This window comes from Chlorocebus sabaeus, chromosome X (assembly GCF_047675955.1).
Source record: "Chlorocebus sabaeus isolate Y175 chromosome X, mChlSab1.0.hap1, whole genome shotgun sequence".
Taxonomy (NCBI): Eukaryota; Metazoa; Chordata; class Mammalia; order Primates; family Cercopithecidae; genus Chlorocebus; species Chlorocebus sabaeus.
The window spans coordinates 99,804,180-99,823,068 of NC_132933.1; the positions used below are offsets into that span (position 1 = coordinate 99,804,180).

The 18,889-nt window shown below is 48.0% G+C and overlaps 1 protein-coding gene across 15 annotated transcripts in view; it reads left to right on the forward strand.

The window, feature by feature from the left end:
* Window positions 1–257: 257 nt before the first annotated feature.
* KDM5C (lysine demethylase 5C) overlaps window positions 258–18,889 on the forward strand; it is a 50,417-nt gene continuing 31,785 nt past the window's right edge. For 5 of the 15 annotated variants that reach the window (XR_005239201.2, XR_005239200.2, XR_012091997.1 and 2 more), the window contains exons 1-12: window positions 260–901; window positions 4,739–4,816; window positions 7,249–7,371; window positions 7,675–7,845; window positions 8,369–8,503; window positions 9,446–9,569; window positions 9,667–9,848; window positions 10,791–10,949; window positions 14,030–14,149; window positions 14,281–14,439; window positions 15,079–15,260; window positions 15,360–15,522. Coding sequence is in view for 10 of the 15 variants with exons in the window: in XM_073013664.1 (XP_072869765.1) it covers window positions 752–901; window positions 4,739–4,816; window positions 7,249–7,371; window positions 7,675–7,845; window positions 8,369–8,503; window positions 9,446–9,569; window positions 9,667–9,848; window positions 10,791–10,949; window positions 14,030–14,149; window positions 14,281–14,439; window positions 15,079–15,260; window positions 15,360–15,522 (1,746 nt within the window). In the remaining 5 variants the exon portion in view is untranslated. Of the gene's footprint in view, window positions 902–4,738; window positions 4,817–7,248; window positions 7,372–7,674; window positions 7,846–8,368; window positions 8,504–8,540; window positions 9,358–9,445; window positions 9,570–9,666; window positions 9,849–10,790; window positions 10,950–14,029; window positions 14,150–14,280; window positions 14,440–15,078; window positions 15,261–15,359; window positions 15,523–18,889 lie in introns of those variants that run through there. The other 10 variants (XM_007991763.3, XM_007991759.3, XM_007991761.3 and 7 more) reach the window with 5 other exon arrangements.

The window sequence follows — 18,889 nt, forward strand, 5'->3', positions numbered from 1 at the left end:
CGCAGCCCACACTGGTAAGACCAGGGAGAAGGGACACAGAACGCTGGTGCCAGGATAGCGACCCGGTTGAGGTCTGCGAGGGAGTGCCGGTTTGGCTCCACCACCCACGGACACCAGCTCCTCTTCCGGTCTCCATAATGCGCATGCGCATCACTGGCCTTTAAACGTGCACCGCCGGTCCATCCGGAAAGAGGATCCGGCAAACTAATTACAATCTTGTTCCTCCGCCGTTGCAATGAACTATTTTCTCTCAATCGGGGGTGGTACTTTTGAGTAACCCCTTCCCAATAGAACCCATAGCAGCCTATTTAGCTCGGTCTCCACTACATGAAGATTTCCTAGGGCTTGGTGTGACGCAAGGTATACGAGGCTCGGAAGGACACCGCGCGGAAGGATCCGGTTTGTTGTGGTGTGGGGAGGGGAGACGCTGACAAACCAAGATGGCGGCGGCGGCGGCGATGAAGGCCGCGGTGTTTGGGAGGTAACTGTGGTGGCGAAGGCTGCGGTAGTGGGGAGGCAACGACACAGTTTGGAAGAAACGGAGCAAGACGAAGAGGCGGTAGCAGTAGCGTCAGCTTGAGACTCTCAGAGCACGACGGCCACACGCCCCCCTAGGCCCTCGGCGGGCGGCGGCTGTCCCGCTTAGGGCCTAGCCTCCGAGCATTGCCTCGGCTTCAAACAGCGGCGGCGCCATGAGTCCTTAAGGGCGGTCCAAGCCCTCCTGATCCCTGGCCCAGACCTAGGGCCCACCATGGAGCCGGGGTCCGACGATTTCCTACCGCCGCCGGAGTGCCCAGTGTTCGAGCCTAGCTGGGCCGAGTTCCGAGACCCTCTTGGCTACATCGCGAAAATCAGGCCCATCGCAGAGAAATCGGGCATTTGCAAGATCCGCCCACCTGCGGTAAGCCCCGGGGCCGGTTTTCGCCGGCGGCGAGACGGGGAATGAAGCAGTAGGATAGCCAGCGGCGAAGTCTGGGGCGGAGGGCAGCTCGAGGTGGGGAGAGTGGGTGGCTGGGACCGTTGTGGATGCGGCGCGGATCGGAAAAAGGGTGTTGGGCCAGGGGTCCTCTCGTTGTGTGAGGCCCACAGGTGACCTGGAGTCAGAGATCTACCCCCACTCCGGCTCTTCAGAATCACTCTTGGTTTAAGACCGGGATTCCTAGTGGGCCGGAGGGAGTTCACAGAGAGGCACCCCGCACATCTCTTAGTTAGCCCGGGCCACCTAGGTCGAGGCTGTAAAAATAAGGCGTTTCTCCAATCTGTTGTCATCACTTCCCTTAAGGCAGACAGCATGGTATAGTATTAGTAGAAAGATCGCAGCCCTGAAGGGAGATAGACTTGAGTTCAAAACTCCACTTTGAAGCTTAGCAGCTGTGTGACCTTGGGAAAGTAGACGTAATCTCTCCGAGCCTGTGAAATGGGTCCCAGGAATGGTTATTTAGAGGACTGAATTAAACTAGGTAGCGTCTGTATGTAGTAGGCACTAGATAAGTGGTAATTATTGTGACTGTGAGGGTGTTTGATGTGGTCATTGGTTTATTCCTATGTAGGTTGACTCATATTTACTCATACCCTGCCAGGCCAATTCATCTATGATAATATCCTGGCCTGCTGGACCAGTCAGGAAATCAGTCTTACAGGGATTGCTCTGTCTCCCTTGAGGTGGGTTCAGGGAATTGTCCTCTTATTTTCCTCATCGAAGGCAATGTCAAGGCCTTTTCTGCACATCATCCCGCAGACTTGACTTCCTATGGAGATGTTTGGACCAGTCAGCTTGGTGGTGGGGTGTGAGTCCTTCTCAGAAGATTTCTACTCTGTTCTGGTCCAGGATGTAGGAGATCCCAGAGGATAGGGCACTCTTGGGCCCTCAGAACAGAATGGAGCCATGGAATTCTGTCCCCTTTGGAACATGATTCACAGGGGTCAGCAACAAAGGCCATGGCTTTCCTCCTAGGCCTGGCTTCAGGCTAGAAGTCCCTCAAGGGCTAGGGCAAGCTGCTGCCTTGCTGGTATGGTGGAAAAATGATGATAATGTTCAGTGATCACTTGGGATTCCAAGCGCAGAAATTGAGCTTTGCTGGAGAAGGGTGTTTTTGAGTGGGTGTCTCCTGGCTGAAATGGAATAGGAAGCTTCATTCCTACCTGAGGAGGGCACCACAGGCCTTCTTATCCAACTTGGTGCTTTCTGGTGCTCAGCCACAGATCTAGGATGGTTTCAGATAGACCTTCTAGGAGGTGTTGGGTAAGCTAATTTCTTCCTTCTTGGAGTCTGGCCATAGATTTCTGAGGTATCCTTGTCCATGGTGAGGGAGTGGCAGTGGGTAGAGGGTCAGGAAGGCTAGTGGAAGGGAGAGGCAGGAGTCCTGGGCGGCCTCAAGGAGGCACTCCCTGAGGTAGTTGGGCAAACCTGTGGGAAAAAGAGGCGTAGCTGACATGGGGGTAGTTGAGGCCGGAATTCCTTTTTTTTCTATCTTGGACTGACTTAGGCAGGCTGGCCTTGTGCCGGTGTTGTTATCCTGCTTTGGGGGATCAGGAAGGGGAAGAATGACATGTCCCAGGTGTGCATGGCCAGCAGGAGGCCATCCTTTATTTTGCTTCTTTTCACTGGTCAACAGTGTGCTTCCCTCTAATCCAGGATACCTGGCTCTCTGGTTTGGTTTGGTGTTTTCCTTCTCTATGGCTGCTGGTAGGACACCTTTAGGCAGCTGGCCGCCTTCTGGTTGAAGTTTGAAGTACTTGCTCAAGTGATGCTTGGGCCCAGGGTGGGAACCTGTATATGGGTGGGTGCCTGGGAATTGGAGGTTTGCTGGAGGAAGGATGGTTTCGGGCCTGAATTGCTGGGCAGGTGACTGCTATGCCTGGGAAAGATGGGTGGGAGGAGAGTTGTGGGTACCCTGAGTAGACCCAGGGGAGTTTGGAGGGATCTTACTTTCTTAATCAGGTAGCCAACCTTTTTTATCACCATATCCCAGTAATACCAACATACTGAGCATTTGGCATACAGTAGTCTGGAAATGAAGGCAGGCGGTTTGCAGGGCCTTCCCAGGTATCTGTTGCATCCATGGCTCCTGCTGTAGCATTCCAGGGCTGCCATTTCCTGTCAGGTGCTTGATGTTGCACTGTTTGTCTAGAATTTGATTCAGCAGGAAAGAAGAGTGCCCGGAGTTTGGGGTTTCAGCACCTTTTTAGCTGGGTTACCTGTGCTGAGGGGACTGCCCTATCCTGATGAGAGGCAAGCGGGCACGGGGAGCTTGTCTGAATTTGAGCCATACCATTTTGGCCTGCTTTTTTTTTTTTTTTTTTTCTTTTTGGTCCCTGCTTACTGAGCCCCAGATATTTGCCACCTGCTTTGGCTGGTAGGGGAAGGGGAGTGTGGTTTGTGTATGCATGCAAGTATGAGTCCTCTAGCCCATTTTCTAAAAGTGTGTGTGCAGAAGAGGTCAGCAGATTTTCTTCTCTTTTACTGTCTCCCCCCCCACCTATGTGTATGCATATATGTATGAACACTGGTGTCCGGTGTAGTGCAAAGGCCTTGGATCAGAGGTCAGAAGACGTGGGTTCTTGGCTCCACCACTAACTCAGCATGTAATTTTGGAAATTTCACTTTTTTTCTCTGAGCCTCACTTTCCTCGAGCATTGGTTTAGGTTACTTTAGGTTCATTTTGCCAACCCAGCAGGAACCAGGGCTCTGGGAAGGAGAGGACTGCGTAGGAGGTTGGAAAGGGGTGTTGGAGAGTGGGCTCTTCACAGCTGACCTTTGGGCAGGACACAGCAAGCTCCAAATTGGCAGGGCAGAGTTTCTCCCACTTTCGTGATCCTTACCTGACTTCCCTCCCCAAATCCTCCCATTCTTTGCCACCACGGTCAGGCATCCCAGCTCTTACCCCCACCCCCTGGAGCTCCCTCCCCTGCCTCTTCCTGTACCAGGCAGGTGTATGAGAGAGGATCCACAGGAAGCCTTCCAGACTGGGTGAGTGATACACGTACTTGCTCCCTGTTCCTTGCTCTTCCCTGCAGTGTCTATCTCAGGCCCTTAAACTGAGAGAACAAACATTAAAGGGCCAAACCTTTACGTCCTGCCAGAATCGGAGCTAAGCTACCCTGCATGTGTATTGTGAGGTGTGGTCAGCCTTACACGTCAGGTCATAACGATGACTCCTTTGAATAACATTTTCATTTGAAAACTAGTTTTAATTTTCCTTATTGGTCTTGTGTGGAAGCCAGGGCTAGAGTTCATATTCCCACCTCACAGATGAGAAAACAAGTTCAGAAAGCTAAAATGTCATAGCTAGTAAGTAGCAGATCTAGAATGTGAACCCATGTCTTCTGACTGTAGATCCTGTGTGCTTTCCAGTACTCCCAGGCCTGTGTGTCCTACAGCACGTGCTTAGGGGATAAGGAGTTAATGTGGGTGTAGAGAAGGTTTAGGGTCAACAAAACAGAGGCTCCATCTCTTAATTTCTTGAAATCCTGGCACTGTACTGTTGGGTGGGACTCAGGAGAAGTTTCCTAGGGCATGTGCATGGGGCCTTGGGTGTGGACTTGAGGGCTGCTAGACTCTTGTGAGTTCTGGGGGGAGGTAGGGGTGGGTGGTTGGGTAGGATGTTTGCAGGTTAAAGGGTCTGGAGTGGCTAGAGGTCTGGGAAGGTGCCAGTGAGATTCCGAGCTGCTTTTGGTGAGTTCGGTCTTACACTATGCTAAGATAACTCAAGTCCCTTTTCCCTCTCTATGCTCTCAGGACTGGCAGCCACCCTTTGCTGTGGAAGTGGACAACTTCAGGTTTACCCCCCGAATCCAGAGGCTGAATGAGCTAGAGGTGAGAAGACTAGGAGCTGGTGGTGGGGTTGGGAGAATGGATACCTGAGTTCTAATCCCACTTCCCTTATAGTTTCTCTGACTGAGGTACTTTACCTAGCTAGGCCTTTATTCTCTCTTCTGTGAAATTGCATTACTTTAGTGTGCCCAGGGCATGGAAGAAGCTTTAGAACTCTAAATATAACCAAGAGCCAGGGGCATTTAGCATTTGTGATTTGATAGCCCAAAGACTAGGGACATATATCTCTTTCTCACAAAGGTTTGTTACTTCTGAAGCTCCCCTGTGAACTAGCCTACCCTAGCTGAGTCAACAAAAAGGAAATATGGAACTGGCTGATACCCCTTCTTCCTTGGCCAGCTGAATGTGGCTTTATATGTCCAATTCATCCACAGCCCTGTGCTTTCTACTTTCCTTCCATGGGTGCTTGGTAAGGTGGGAGTTTAGGTAGATGGGCAGAACAACACAAGAACTGGGCTCTGTGGAGGCTGGAATGGTTAGAGACTTGGCCAGGGGTCAGGCAGGTAGGATTTTCCTTCTCCCTTTTGTTCTGTACAGGAAGTCCAGGCCCTTTTCATGGACAGGTGGGGTTTTCCCTGCTTGAGAATGCCCTGGGGTAGTGAGATTAGGCTCACTGAAGCCATTTCCACGTAAGATCCTGGAGTTTTCCATGGCAGCTCTAGGTTAGGCATATGCCGCCACTGCCTCCCCCATTATTATGTACCCACAAATCTTACTAGATGTCCAAGGGGTGGGGATTAGGCCCAGGCCCAGCTGAATACTTACACCCTAAAAGTTCACTTGTGTTCTAGACCAGAGTTCCTCAGCCTCGGCACTATTAACAGTTTGGGAAGCTAAGGTGGGAGGATTGTTTGAGTCCAGGAGTTCAAGACCAGTTTGGGCAACATAGCAAGACCCCATCTCAGAAAAGAAAAATATATCTTGTCAGGTTTATAGGGGTACAGCTTGGGCAAGATGTTGCCTAGCATGACACAAGGGCAGGTTTTCTATAGAGGGAGTGCTGGCTAATGAGAAGGAGCAGGGATGAGGCCAACTTCAGAAAGCTAAGGGGCTGAGGTCGAGGGAGCACTTCCTTGCCCTTTGAGGGTTCTCACAGCTGAGGAACTGTAGGTTGTTTCTTCGCACAAATAGACCTTAGTTTTTCTCAGCTATGAAATGGAAAGAGCTGTCTTTGTTCCCCCTAATGGGATCAGGGCAAGGTAGTGAATGGTAGTGACTATCTAGTTCTTCCAAGAACCAGGCCCTCTGACTGGAGTGAGGAGGTTATAGACTTGGGGCCTATGGGAGTCCTTCTTGGTTACTGAGATTTCAGGGAAGCATGATACATATCTTGTTCCTAGTCTCTTTGGCCCACATTGGGTCCTGGGTTGGCCAGGTGCTAGTGCTACTCTGATATACCATCTCTTAGTTCTAGGCCATTCTGTCTATAATTATAGCATGCACTTTCACCCTTCAGCCACCATGGAACAAGTTTGGTGGTACATAAGGAGGTGCCTGTGCCTTTTTGGAGCTTTCTTTCTCTGAAACATGCCTAGAGCTTAGATATAATTCTGAAATTTGCAGAGGATCTTCACTGTTCCCCTCATTAAGTCTACCCCTCTGGGGTAAGTGGACTGTGCAGTTATTTTCCGTTTATAATTATTAATAAAAGAAAAAAGGAGTCCACAGTGAAACTGATTTGCTCAAGACAATATAACAAATAAGTAGCAGAGGGAGAGCCAAAGCTCAAGTTATGTGGCACCAAAATATCTTGATGCTTGCTGTGTGACCTAACTCTTCTGAGCCTCTGTTTCCTCATCTGTAGAGGAAATGATAATACTCACATGACCCTGTCAGGGAGATTGACAGAGGACATATCTAAAGCTTTTGGCAGTTGTGACCCTCTCTATTGGGACTTGGGCTTCTCTGATTGACTAGAAGGTGACAAATGAGAGAGAAGTGGCTGGGTGCAGTGGCTTGCGCCTGTGATCCCAGCTCTTTGGGAGGCCAAAGTGGATGGATTGCTTGAGCCTAGGAGTTTGAGACGAGCCTGGGCAACATGGTGAAACCTCATTGCTACAAAAAGTACAAAAATTAGCTGGTCGTGGTGGCGTGCGCCTGTAGTTCCAGCTACTCAGGAGGCTGAGGCAGGAGAATCACTTGAGCCCAGGAGGTCAAGTCTACAGTCAGCCGTGATTGCACCACTCCATTCCAGCTTGGGCGACAGAGCAAGACCGTCTCAAAAAAAAAAAACAAGAAGTGAGAACGAGGTGGGGCTAAGCACTGCCTAGAGTCTGGGATCCGGTTCATTGGGAGAAGCCCTGGGTAGTGAAAGTGTGGACTGCTGTATTCCTCTGTTCTCCCCTATGATTGGACCCAAAGATAGTGGTCAGTGGGAGGGGGTGGCCAGCCTCTTTGAGCCATTTTTTCTTCAGGCCCAGACGAGAGTGAAACTGAACTACTTGGACCAGATTGCCAAATTCTGGGAAATCCAGGGCTCCTCCTTAAAGATTCCCAATGTAGAACGGCGGATCTTGGACCTCTACAGTCTCAGCAAAGTAAGAACAGGTTTTTGTCAAGCACCCCCCACCTCACCCCAATATCCTTGGTACTGTGGGGGCCCCCTTAGTTTGAATATTAGAGCTTTAGGCTGCAATGGAAGGGGCACAGCTTGGTAGCACACAAGCCGTCATGAGAACATCTTGGAATCTTGCTGCAATTTGACATTGGGATAAGGGGATAGCCTCCTGTGAAGTGAGGGACTAGAGTTGCCCTCATTGCCCTTTTGCCCTTTCTACAGGCCTACTCCCTCACAGAAATACACATGGCATATCCATGTCTTTTCCTGCTTGTTTTTTCAGATTGTGGTGGAGGAAGGTGGTTATGAAGCTATCTGCAAGGACCGTCGGTGGGCTCGGGTAGCCCAGCGCCTCAACTACCCACCAGGCAAAAATATTGGCTCCTTGCTACGCTCCCACTACGAACGCATTGTTTATCCCTATGAAATGTACCAATCTGGAGCCAACCTTGTGGTAAGGATGTCAAAGTGGGGCAGGGCACGGCTTTACCCTTCAGCACAGATTTCCACACTTGCTCTTAATGAAACTGGTTTAGCGGACTGAAGATCTGGGAGTTGGACTCTGCTCTTTCCTAGTGATGCTTGTTCTCTTTCTGCACTGCTCAGGGTCAGATGTCCTGGAGTTATCTGTACGGCTAGCTTATTTGTTATGTGACAAAGTTTTAACTGATAGAGAAATCAGATAAGGGAGAGCTTGGGCAAGAAGGTGTGGGAAGAGATGACGTCTGATTTAGTTGGGGAGATGGTTGGTTGGTGGAGGAAGTGACTGGAAGGGAGGAGTGATACAAGCAAAGGCACTGAGAATTCCCAAAGTGTGTGCTTGTGTCAGTGCTAAAGACCAGTGGAACAGGGGCTACTGGTGTGGATCAGGTGAGTGGACCACAACTTTGGATGCCACTGGGTGAGGGTAGAGGGAAGTTCTTGCTTTTGCGGGCTGTAGTCCCATGTCCTGACCCTTACCCCTCACCTGTCCCCAGCAGTGTAACACACGTCCATTTGATAATGAGGAGAAGGACAAGGAATACAAACCCCACAGCATCCCCCTACGACAGTCTGTGCAGCCTTCCAAGTTCAACAGCTATGGCCGGCGGGCCAAGAGACTGCAGCCTGATGTGAGTACTCCCCTTCTTCGAACTTAGAGCTTTGAGGTGGAGGGAGTCCTTTCCTTCCCTTTGGCTAAGGCTGTGTTCCCTGTTCCACTATCCCTTCTTTTGTTCTCTGAGTTCTTCTGAGCGTTAGTGTGTGCCTCTCTCTGGCTTCACTTTTGCTTTTTTCTGCCCTCTCAGCTGAGCTGCTGAGCTGGGTCTTGATCTGTTTGTGCAGCCTCTTTTGTATGTCTGCTCTTCTTGCCTGTTTTGTTCCTTTCCGGACTTACTCTGCTCATAGAAGTAGAACTCTTCTTTCTCCTTATACCTGTGTCTTTTGTTTTGTTTTGAGACATAGGGTCTTGCTATGTTGCCCAGACTGGAGTACAGTGGCTATTCACAGGCTTGATCATAGTGCACTATAATCTTGAACTCCTAGGCTTGAGTGATCCTCTCGCCTCAGCCTCTTGAGTAGCTAGGACCACAGGTGTGTACCACTGTTCCCAGCTCCTTATGGCTATGTCTTCAAGCAGAAGCTTATGTGCGAGGCATTCTTCTTGGCACTGGGAATACAACAGAGAACAAGATGGACACTCCCTGGGCTCAATGAAGCATGTAATTTAGCAGATCCTATTAGTCACTGCCATTTGTTGGTAATGCCAAACACTGCTAGCTTTTTCATATATATTATCCCTAACCCCCCTCATAACTATAAGGGAGGAGGTAATATTCTCATTTTACAGTTGGGAAAACTGAGATATCCTGTCTTTTATTCCTTTCCGAGAGAGGGCCGAGGAGGCAGCTCACCTACCCTCAGTCTCCAAAAAGCAACACTGAGTTCTTGGCTTAGCCCATCTGTGCCTCAGCCCCCAGCATATCAGGTGATATGTAGTCTGAGTTATTGTTCTTTTAGGATGGGACAGTCTGCCCCAGATAGCAGTCTTGATTCATTTCCTTCTTTCCTTCCAGCCGGAACCCACAGAGGAAGACATTGAAAAGAATCCAGAGCTGAAAAAGCTACAGATCTATGGGGCAGGCCCCAAGATGATGGGCCTGGGCCTCATGGCCAAGGACAAGACTCTGCGGAAGAAAGGTAAGTCCTAACAGGCTGGGGTGGCCTCACCTGAGGAGAAAAGTCAGGGCCCTAAGTGTCCTAGACCTCTGTTTACAGCCATTTTTCTCTCTCCCAGATAAGGAGGGGCCCGAGTGTCCCCCCACAGTAGTGGTGAAGGAGGAGTTAGGTGGGGATGTGAAGGTGGAGTCAACTTCGCCTAAGACCTTCCTGGAGAGCAAGGAGGAGCTGAGTCACAGCCCAGAACCCTGCACCAAGATGACCATGAGGCTGCGGAGGAACCACAGCAATGCCCAGTTTGTAAGGACCCAGCCCTGACTTCTTAATGCTCTGCTTCTCGTCCCTTCAATAAGCATTCCCCTGCATGGCACTGGACCAGGTCGCATTAACCACAAAAGCGGGCCTCCATGGGCCCTGCCCTCAGTTAGCTTCCTTAATTGGGGAAACAAAGCCAACTCACATGGAACAAAGAGCAAGAAAGGGTGATCAAGTGCTGTCAACATGAAGTGCTGGAAGGGTCCAGAGAAGGAGCCTCACCATTGCTTCAGGATAAAGGCTAAGCTCCTCATTGCCATGCATGATCCAGTCCCTGCTGACCTCTAGCCTCATCCCCCAGCACTGCCCACCTCACTCCTCTGCTATAGCCACACTGAACTCCTTGTAGGTATGTTCATTTTTCCCCATAAGATGCACTATGCTTTTTCATCCCTATCCTTTGCACATGTTGTTTCTTCAGCCTGGAAGAGATTCCCCCTGTGCTCTGCCCTGTTGCCAAGTTTTGTTTTGCCTTCAGGTTTCAGCCAGTTTCAAGTGTCACCTTTTCAATGAAGTCCTTTCTTAAGGCTATCCCCCCTTATCTCCAGCTGCTTTGAGTGCTTCCTTCTCTAGGCTCCACAGTGCCCTTTATGGACCGCTATTGGCAATTTTTAATTTTTATGAACACATGTCTCTAGAGTACTGTATATACTTGGAAGGATACCATGTCTTGTTTTTGTGCTAGAGTCCAACGTAGTTCTGAACATGGGTTTAGTAAGTGTTTATTGAATGAATAAAAATGGGAGGATTCAAGACTGGATGATGAAAGACTGGTCTCGCAGCTCTACCTGCTTATTTGGGGAGGTGGTACATACATGCAGTTGAGCTCCAGACCTAGCATGACTAGCTTGTACAGGACTGTAAATCATTCAGCCAGCAAACACAGTGGATTTCCAATGGAGAACTTTTGCTCTTCTCCCCTGACAGATTGAGTCATATGTCTGCCGGATGTGTTCTCGAGGGGATGAGGATGACAAGCTCCTGCTGTGTGATGGCTGTGATGACAACTACCACATCTTCTGCCTGCTGCCTCCTCTGCCTGAGATCCCCAAGGGTGTCTGGCGGTGCCCAAAGTGTGTCATGGCGGTAAGGCCTCCCCACTCCACATCTGCGTCATAGGGCTTTCTTGCCTTCCTTCATCTGGCCTTATTGAGGGCAGCTTCTTAGCTCAGCCATAGTCTTAGGTTTTGGGTCTCTGTGGTGGGATTAGGCTGGGCAGAGCTTTGGGAGAAAGGAGCAGGAGATTCGGCCTTTGCTTTTGTCCTCTAAGAGCTGCCAGACCACCTGGAGAGGTAAGCATCATAATTAGACTGTATGTGGTGACATATAAACAGAGGCTAAATTGTGTGTTAGGAGCTCTGAGATAAACAAGTTCAGAGGAGAGGAAAATGGCTAAGGGTAATAATCAGGGAAAATGTCAGAAATGAGACTTGAAGGATAGGAATTTTTTTTTTTTTTTTTTTGAGACGGAGTCTCGCTCTGTCGCCCAGGCTGGAGTGCAGTGGTGTGATCTCAGCTCACTGCAAGTTCCGCTTCCCGGGTTCACGCCTTTCTCCCGCCTCAGCCTCCCGAGTAGCTGGGATTACAGGCGCCCACCACCACGCCTGGCTAATTTTTTGTATTTTTAGTAGAGACAGGGTTTCACCTTGTTAGCCAGAATGGTCTCGATCTCCTGACCTTGTGATCTACCCGCCTCGGCCTCCCAGAGTGCTGGGATTACAGTCAAGAGCCACCGTGCCCAGCCAAAGGATAGGAATATTAAGAAAAAAATGTTCTTTCAAATTCTGAGTTTTTGTTCTTTTTTTTTCTTTTTTAGAAAGTTTGAGGCTGGGCATGGTGGCTCACGCCTATAATCGTAGCACTTTGGGAGGCCAAGGTGGGCGGATCGTTTGAGCCCAGAAGTTTGAGACCAGCCTGGGCAACATGGCGAAACCCCGTCTCTACCAAAAAAGATACAAAAATTAGCCAGGCATGGTGGCGCACGCCTGTTGTCCCAGCTACTTGGGAGGCTGAGGTGGGAGGATCGCTTGAGCCCAGGAGGCAGAGGTTGCAGTGTGCCGAAACCATGCCACTGCACCCCAGCCTGGGCAACAGAATGAGACCCTGTCTGAAAAAAAGAAGAAAAGACGTTTTGGAAAATAGACAAATTACTTGCCTTCCCACTACCCAGTGATAGCCATTGTTAATAGTTTGGTATATTTTTTTCTCATCTTTTTGCTGTTACTTATATGTAACTATACAAGCTTGAGATCATGTTATATATTTTCATTTGTTACTTTATAACCATTTCTCTATATTATTAAGTTTAATCAAGGTCTGGAATTTTTTTTGGATGGTATATCATGGGTATAATATTTATTTAGTTGTTTTCCTCTTGTTATATTTAGACTGAGGCAGTGATACAGGCTTTAACTAGAGAGGTGGGTGGCTGTTCGGGACTGGGAGGTGGAGGACTAGCAGGAACAGAGGTATAGCAGGAGAGCATGCCAACTGTGGGTATAGGGGCAGTAAGGAGAGCAGCTGAAGCAGCAGTAAGGGCCAAGCGGCCAGGAAGTTGGGCAGGTACATTTCATGAACTTCCTACCTTCACCCAAATTCTTGGTGCTTATCTTCTACATTTCCCTCTGGATTTCTGGAGAGCAGACATTCGCCTTATCTTAGGGACTCAACTGTGGTTGTAGAGACCAGGTGTGCACATGCATACATACACACACACAGACATACACAGATGAGGAAAAATCAGGGCAGTGCATATTGGCCTTGGTAGTGGTGGAGATTCTAGTTGGGGAGGAGTTTGGATGCCAACAGTATCAAGACTGTCGACTCTACTTGACTCTAAGTGGTTATAAGTCAGTGGATCAGACTGACATTTATTTTTCAAACATAAGCATGGTGTGTGTCTGATTTTGGGGTACATATCGTTCTCATCTAAAATAACATATGTACAAAATGAGGTAGACCCACATCCTGTCTTCTGAGACAGTCTCAAGAACAGAAGTAGTGGAGGGTTTATACTGTAAAAGCCAGTGTCTTCATTTTCCATCTTTCTTTTTCCTTTTTTTTTTTTTTTTCTTGCGACAGAATCTTGCTCTGTCACCCAGGCTGGAGTGCAGTGATACCATCTGTGCTCACTGCAACCTCTGCCTCCCAGGTTCAAGTGATTCTCCTGCCTCAGCCTCCTGAGTAGCTGGGATTACAGGTGCCTGCCACCACGCCTGGCTAGTTTTTGTATTTTTAGTAGAGACAGAGTTTCACTGTGGTGGCCAGGCTGGTCTCGAACTCCTGACCTCAGGTGATCTTCCCGCCTCAGCCTCCCAAAGTGCTGGGATTACAGGCATGAGCCACCATGCCCAACCCCATTTTCCATCTTTCAAGGTGCTAGGATATTCATTGCCATTTTCCCAGCTGTATAATTCTAGTCTGGGCATAAAAAAACTTCCCTAAGCATCCTGCATAGAATCACATTTTAGAGGCCGGACATGGTGGCTCATGCTTGTAATTCCAGCACTTGGGAGGCCAAGGCGGGCGGATCACAGGGTCAGGAGTTTGAGACCAGCCTGGCCAACATGGTGAAACCGCATCTCTACTGAAAATACAAAATTAGCCAGGCTTGGTGGTGGGCACCTGTAATCCCAGCTACTCAGGAGACTGAGGCAGGAGAATCGCTTGAACCTGGGAGGCAGAGGTTGCAGTGAGCTGAGATTGTGCCACTGCACTCCAGTCTGGGTGACAGAGCAAGACTCTGTCTCAAAAAAAAAAAATAGAATCACATTTTAGTGAGAGAGGAAAAATGGTGGCAGAAGAACACCGGATGGCATATTAAAGTCAGAGCCATTTAGATAAAGTCCTAAAGGAAGAAAAGAGCATGAGATGACTCCCTGGAAGTTGTGAGACTGGAATTGAGTTTTGAAGAACCAATGAAAGAAAGTGGAAAAGGACATTTCAGTAGGGAGGAACTGAGCAAAAAAAGCATGATGGGGAATGAAAAGACTAAGCCGAAGTGGTAAGAGCAAAAGGTACAGCTATAAAGTAAGGCCTGCCTCAGGGGCCTTGAGTGCAGACCTAGGGCTCTTCTCCCTCCCTACCCCTTATATTCCAGTTCCGCTTGTGAGGATTCTTCACCTCTTTGCCTCTGTTTTGGTGACATGTTCTCCTTTGGGTTTTAGGAGTGTAAGCGGCCCCCAGAAGCCTTTGGCTTTGAGCAGGCTACCCGGGAATACACTCTGCAGAGCTTTGGCGAGATGGCCGACTCCTTTAAAGCTGACTACTTCAACATGCCCGTGCATGTAGGTGATGGAGGGCTGAGGTAGTGTTGGGCTAGGATCATAGGTGTTGGTGCCAGATGGTCTCAGCTCACCTGGGTCAATGGGTCCAGGGTGTGATGGGCCATGGTCAGCTGCTACCTTTCTTCCCCTAGATGGTGCCCACAGAACTTGTGGAGAAGGAGTTCTGGAGGCTGGTAAATAGCATTGAGGAAGATGTGACTGTTGAGTATGGAGCTGACATCCATTCCAAAGAATTTGGCAGCGGTTTCCCTGTCAGTGACAGTAAACGGCACCTAACCCCTGAAGAGGAGGTGAGTGGATGATCATGGTTACATGTCAGCTGTGTGAACTTAGGCAAATCATTTAATATCTGAAAAACTCAATATCTCTGTAAGATGAGGATAATTATGCCAATCTTATGTAGCCGTGAGATTCAGATGAGATGAAAGAAAACAGTCTGGTACCTGGCATGTACAAACATGAGATGGGTTCTTTCACCTCTGTGAGCCCATTTCCTTATCTCTAAAATGGGGATAATATCTACCTTGCAAATTTGTTATAAAAATTAAATGAGAAGGTATATGAGATCCTGGCTCATCCTTAAGAAGTGTTCAGGGAGTGGGGTTTGTATGCACAGGAGAAAATGAGGGCTTAGTTGTGCTTCCAAGAAAGGGTACATTTTGATCCAGAGCAGGACTTTTTTTAACTTGCAGGTATTTTGGTAGATGGATATATCTGTAAACTTTGCAGAAATTGAAGTGAATAGAATTGAAATTTTGTATGTATGCTTTTTGGTGGAGAGGTAGGGAGAAAACCTATATGTTTCTTAAGATGTTTCAAAAAAGTCTCTGACCTCAAAATTAAAGTTCCCTAGGCTAAAGAAAATGACTTAAGTTCTCAGTTCCTTAGCATAACCCTCATGCCCTTTTTACAAATACCTGACCTGGCAGGAGTATGCTACCAGTGGTTGGAACCTAAATGTGATGCCGGTGTTGGAACAGTCTGTACTGTGCCACATCAATGCAGATATCTCTGGCATGAAGGTGCCCTGGCTCTACGTGGGCATGGTCTTCTCAGCCTTTTGCTGGCATATTGAGGATCACTGGAGTTACTCCATTAACTACCTCCACTGGTGAGTGGGGCCCTGGGGAGCCAGGGAATCAAGTCAGTGTGGGCTCCCTGCATGACCAAGGTGTGATTTACTGTGTGTGTCCCTTTTCCACTTGTGCAGGGGTGAGCCGAAGACCTGGTATGGGGTGCCCTCACTTGCAGCAGAACATTTGGAAGAGGTGATGAAGAAGCTGACACCTGAACTATTTGATAGCCAGCCTGACCTCCTGCACCAACTTGTCACCCTCATGAATCCCAACACCCTCATGTCCCATGGCGTGCCAGTGAGTACCCAGGCAACAGGGACAAGCAGCAGGAATGATTTAGTGATGTCCTTTGTGATGGTGGTGGTGGTGGTTGTCATCTAGATTCTGCCCCTGTCCTTTCTTCGTTGCTGTTCTTAATTGGGCTACAGGTTTGACTACTCTAGTAGAGACCCAAAATAATAGTGATTAGATGTACCATATGATAGTATACCCTCTGGGCCATGTGATAGAGGGTAACACCTAAGGGGCGGCTTATTATCACATCTACATTCCAGCCAGTGGAAGAGGGAAATGGGAAAGGGCAGGGCTAGACAAATCTTTCAAGGGCACACATCATTTCCATTCATCTTCTGTTAGTAAAAACTTGGTCATATGACCACATCTAGCTGCAGGGAAAACTGGGAAATGTAATTCTTATTTTGGATGGTCAAGTACCGCTTATAAACTGGAGGTCATGTTATTATGGCAGAAGACAAGAATGAATATCAGGGTACAACTAGCAACCTCTGCCATACTTTGTATACTCTTACCCTTCTCAGAGCAATGGGTAGGTCTTTTTATTTAACAGGTCAAAAGTTGAACCCAGAGTTCTGGGCTATCCTCTGTGTACTTCTCTCTTACCCTTTAAGACATTTTGCTGGGTATACAACGTAGCTTACCTGTGAGAGACTTTATACTCCTGGGAATTTCTAGCATTGATTAGCATCAGCCAGTTTTCTGGTGTGGATCTTAAAACAGCCTGATCACTAGTCCTGTAAGAACAGGAATTAGTAGATCCTGTATCTCTGCTTTAAGTGTTATCTGGGGCTGCTACTCTTCCCTACTCCCTTCCACGCTCTTTGGCCTTGGACACATTACCACTTACTCTAATGCATGAGGTAGTCAATAAATATTGAATTAATGTCTCCTTCAAATATTCCTAGATATCTGTACAGTAGGGCTTTGGACTAAGTCAGTGGTTCTCACCTGCGTTTCTTCTTACCTTCACCTTGTTTTGGTATACTATATGTCCCATGAGTAATATTTTTTTATTATAAAATTTAGTGATATTTAACCAAGGACTTGGGATATCTAGGGAATTGGACAGAAGGAGGTGTCCTATAACAGTTTAGGCAGTCTTCCTCCACTCAGGGAGTTATCCTTTTCTCTCTCTACCTCACCCCATTTAAGGATTACCGGACTCGATGATCAAGGGCTTGAGTTCTGCTTCATAAATAGACATGGGGTCTGACTTTCCTCAGACTTCTGTCTTCCTGACCCATAGCACAGCATCAGTCCTTGTCTATAATGCCATGGAAAACTGTAAAAGGGGATTCTCTTGGCCGGGTGCAGTGGCTCACACCTGTAATCTGAGCACTTTGGGAGGCCAAGGCAGGCAGATCACTTGAGGTCAGGAGTTTGCAACCAGCCTGGCCAACATGGTGAAACCCCAGTCTCTACTAAAAATACAAAAGTTAGCCGGGTATGGTGGTGCATGCCTGTAATCCTAGCTACTCAGGAGCCAGAGGCAGGAGAATCGCTTTAACCTGGGAGGCAGAGGTTGTAGTGAGCTGAGATTGCGCCACTGCACTCCAGCCTGGGCAACATAGTGAGACTCTGTCTTTTAAAAAAAAAAAAAAAAAAAAAAAAAAAAAAACCCGGGCACAATGGCTTATGCCTGTAATCCCAGCACTTTGGGAGGCTGAGGCGGCCGGATCACCTGAGGTCGGGAGTTCGAGACCAGCCTGGCCAACATGGCGAAACCCTGTCTCTAATAAAAATACAAAATTCGCCGGACGTGGTGGCGCATGCCTGTAGTCCTAGCTACTGGAGAGGCTGAGGCAGGAGAATCGCTTGAACCCAGGGGGCGGAGGTTACAGTGAGCCGAGATCATGCCATTGCATTCCAGCCTGGGCAACAGGTGCAAGACTCCATCTCAAAAAAAAAAGGATTCTCTGAAGGATTTGGGTAGCTAAGAGGCATATATGTATATGTGTGTGTGTGTGTGTGTGTGTGTGTGTGTGTGTGTGTGTGTGTATATGCAGAAGATCATGGAGCTGTTTAATCCTTATCTCTTTTTAAAAAACTTTATCACAGACTGAAATATGTGCTTTTTGCTTACACCTCCACAACATTTCTGCTGCTCGTGGCTCACCGTCTTCTCTGGCCAGCTACTACTTTGCCACCCAGCCCTCTGTCTGCCCTGCCCTTCCTATAGGTAGTTCCCAGCATCTCCAGGCCCTTTGGACTTGGCAGTATCCCCTTAATCGAAGCATCTGTGATGTTTATGTTCTCATGCTGGCAGGCTGCAGTTTAGCCAGCTGGAGCTCCCCCAGAGGTATCTTTAGCTCCCTGCCCCCACCGCCCTGCCTTCCCCTTTGGTGGGAGAAGGCCATTTCTTTTTATAGATATGTAATGTAAGTATTATTTTCTTTTTTTTTTTTTGAGACAGAGTCTCACTCTGTCACCCAGGCTTTAGGCTGGAGTGCAGTGGCACGATCACGGCTCACGATCTCAGCTCACTGCAACCTCCTCATTACCCTGCCTCAGCCTCCTGAGTAGCTGGGATTACAGGTGCCTGCTACCATGCCCAGCTAATTTTTGTATTTTTAGTAGAGACGGGGTTTCACCATGTTGGCCAGGATGGTCTCGAACTCCTGACCTCAGGTGATCCACCCACCTTGGCCTCCCCAAAGTGCTGGGATTACAGGCGTGAGCCACCGTGCCCGGCCTATTTTCATTATAAAATAAACATGCCCTCTTCCCAGAAAATGGAAAACAGAAAGTTTGCCCCTATTCTCTCCACCCTAAACATCTAAACATTGTTATGTTTCCATCTGTTATTTTTTATGTAAAATTCGACATAGCAATAATCAGTGTATGGTTTTTATAATCAATTTAGTAAGTTTATTGTTGTAGAACTGCACTGTCCAATTTGGTAGCCGCTAGCTACACGTGGCTACTGAGCACTTGAGATGTGGCTAGTCCTCACTGAAATGTGCCAAAAGTATAAAATGCATGTTAGCTTTCAAGACTTAGTACGAAACAAAGAATGCCAAGTATCTCACTTAATACTTTTGTGTACCAATTATACCTAGAAATAATAATATTGTGGATATATTAAGTTAAATAAAATATATTTAACTTAATTTTACCTGTTTCTTTTTACCTTTTTAATGTGGCTACTAAAAAAATTTTTTCTTCTTTTTTTTTGGAGAAGGAGTCTTACTCTTGTCACCCAGGCTGGAGTGCAAGTGACATGATCTCGGCTGACTGCAACCTCCGCCTCCCAGGTTCAAGCGATTCTCCTGTCTCAGTCTCCCAAGTAGCTGGAACTACAGGCATGAGCCACTATGCCTGGCTAATTTTTGTGTATTTTTAGTAGAGATGGGGTTTCACCATGTTG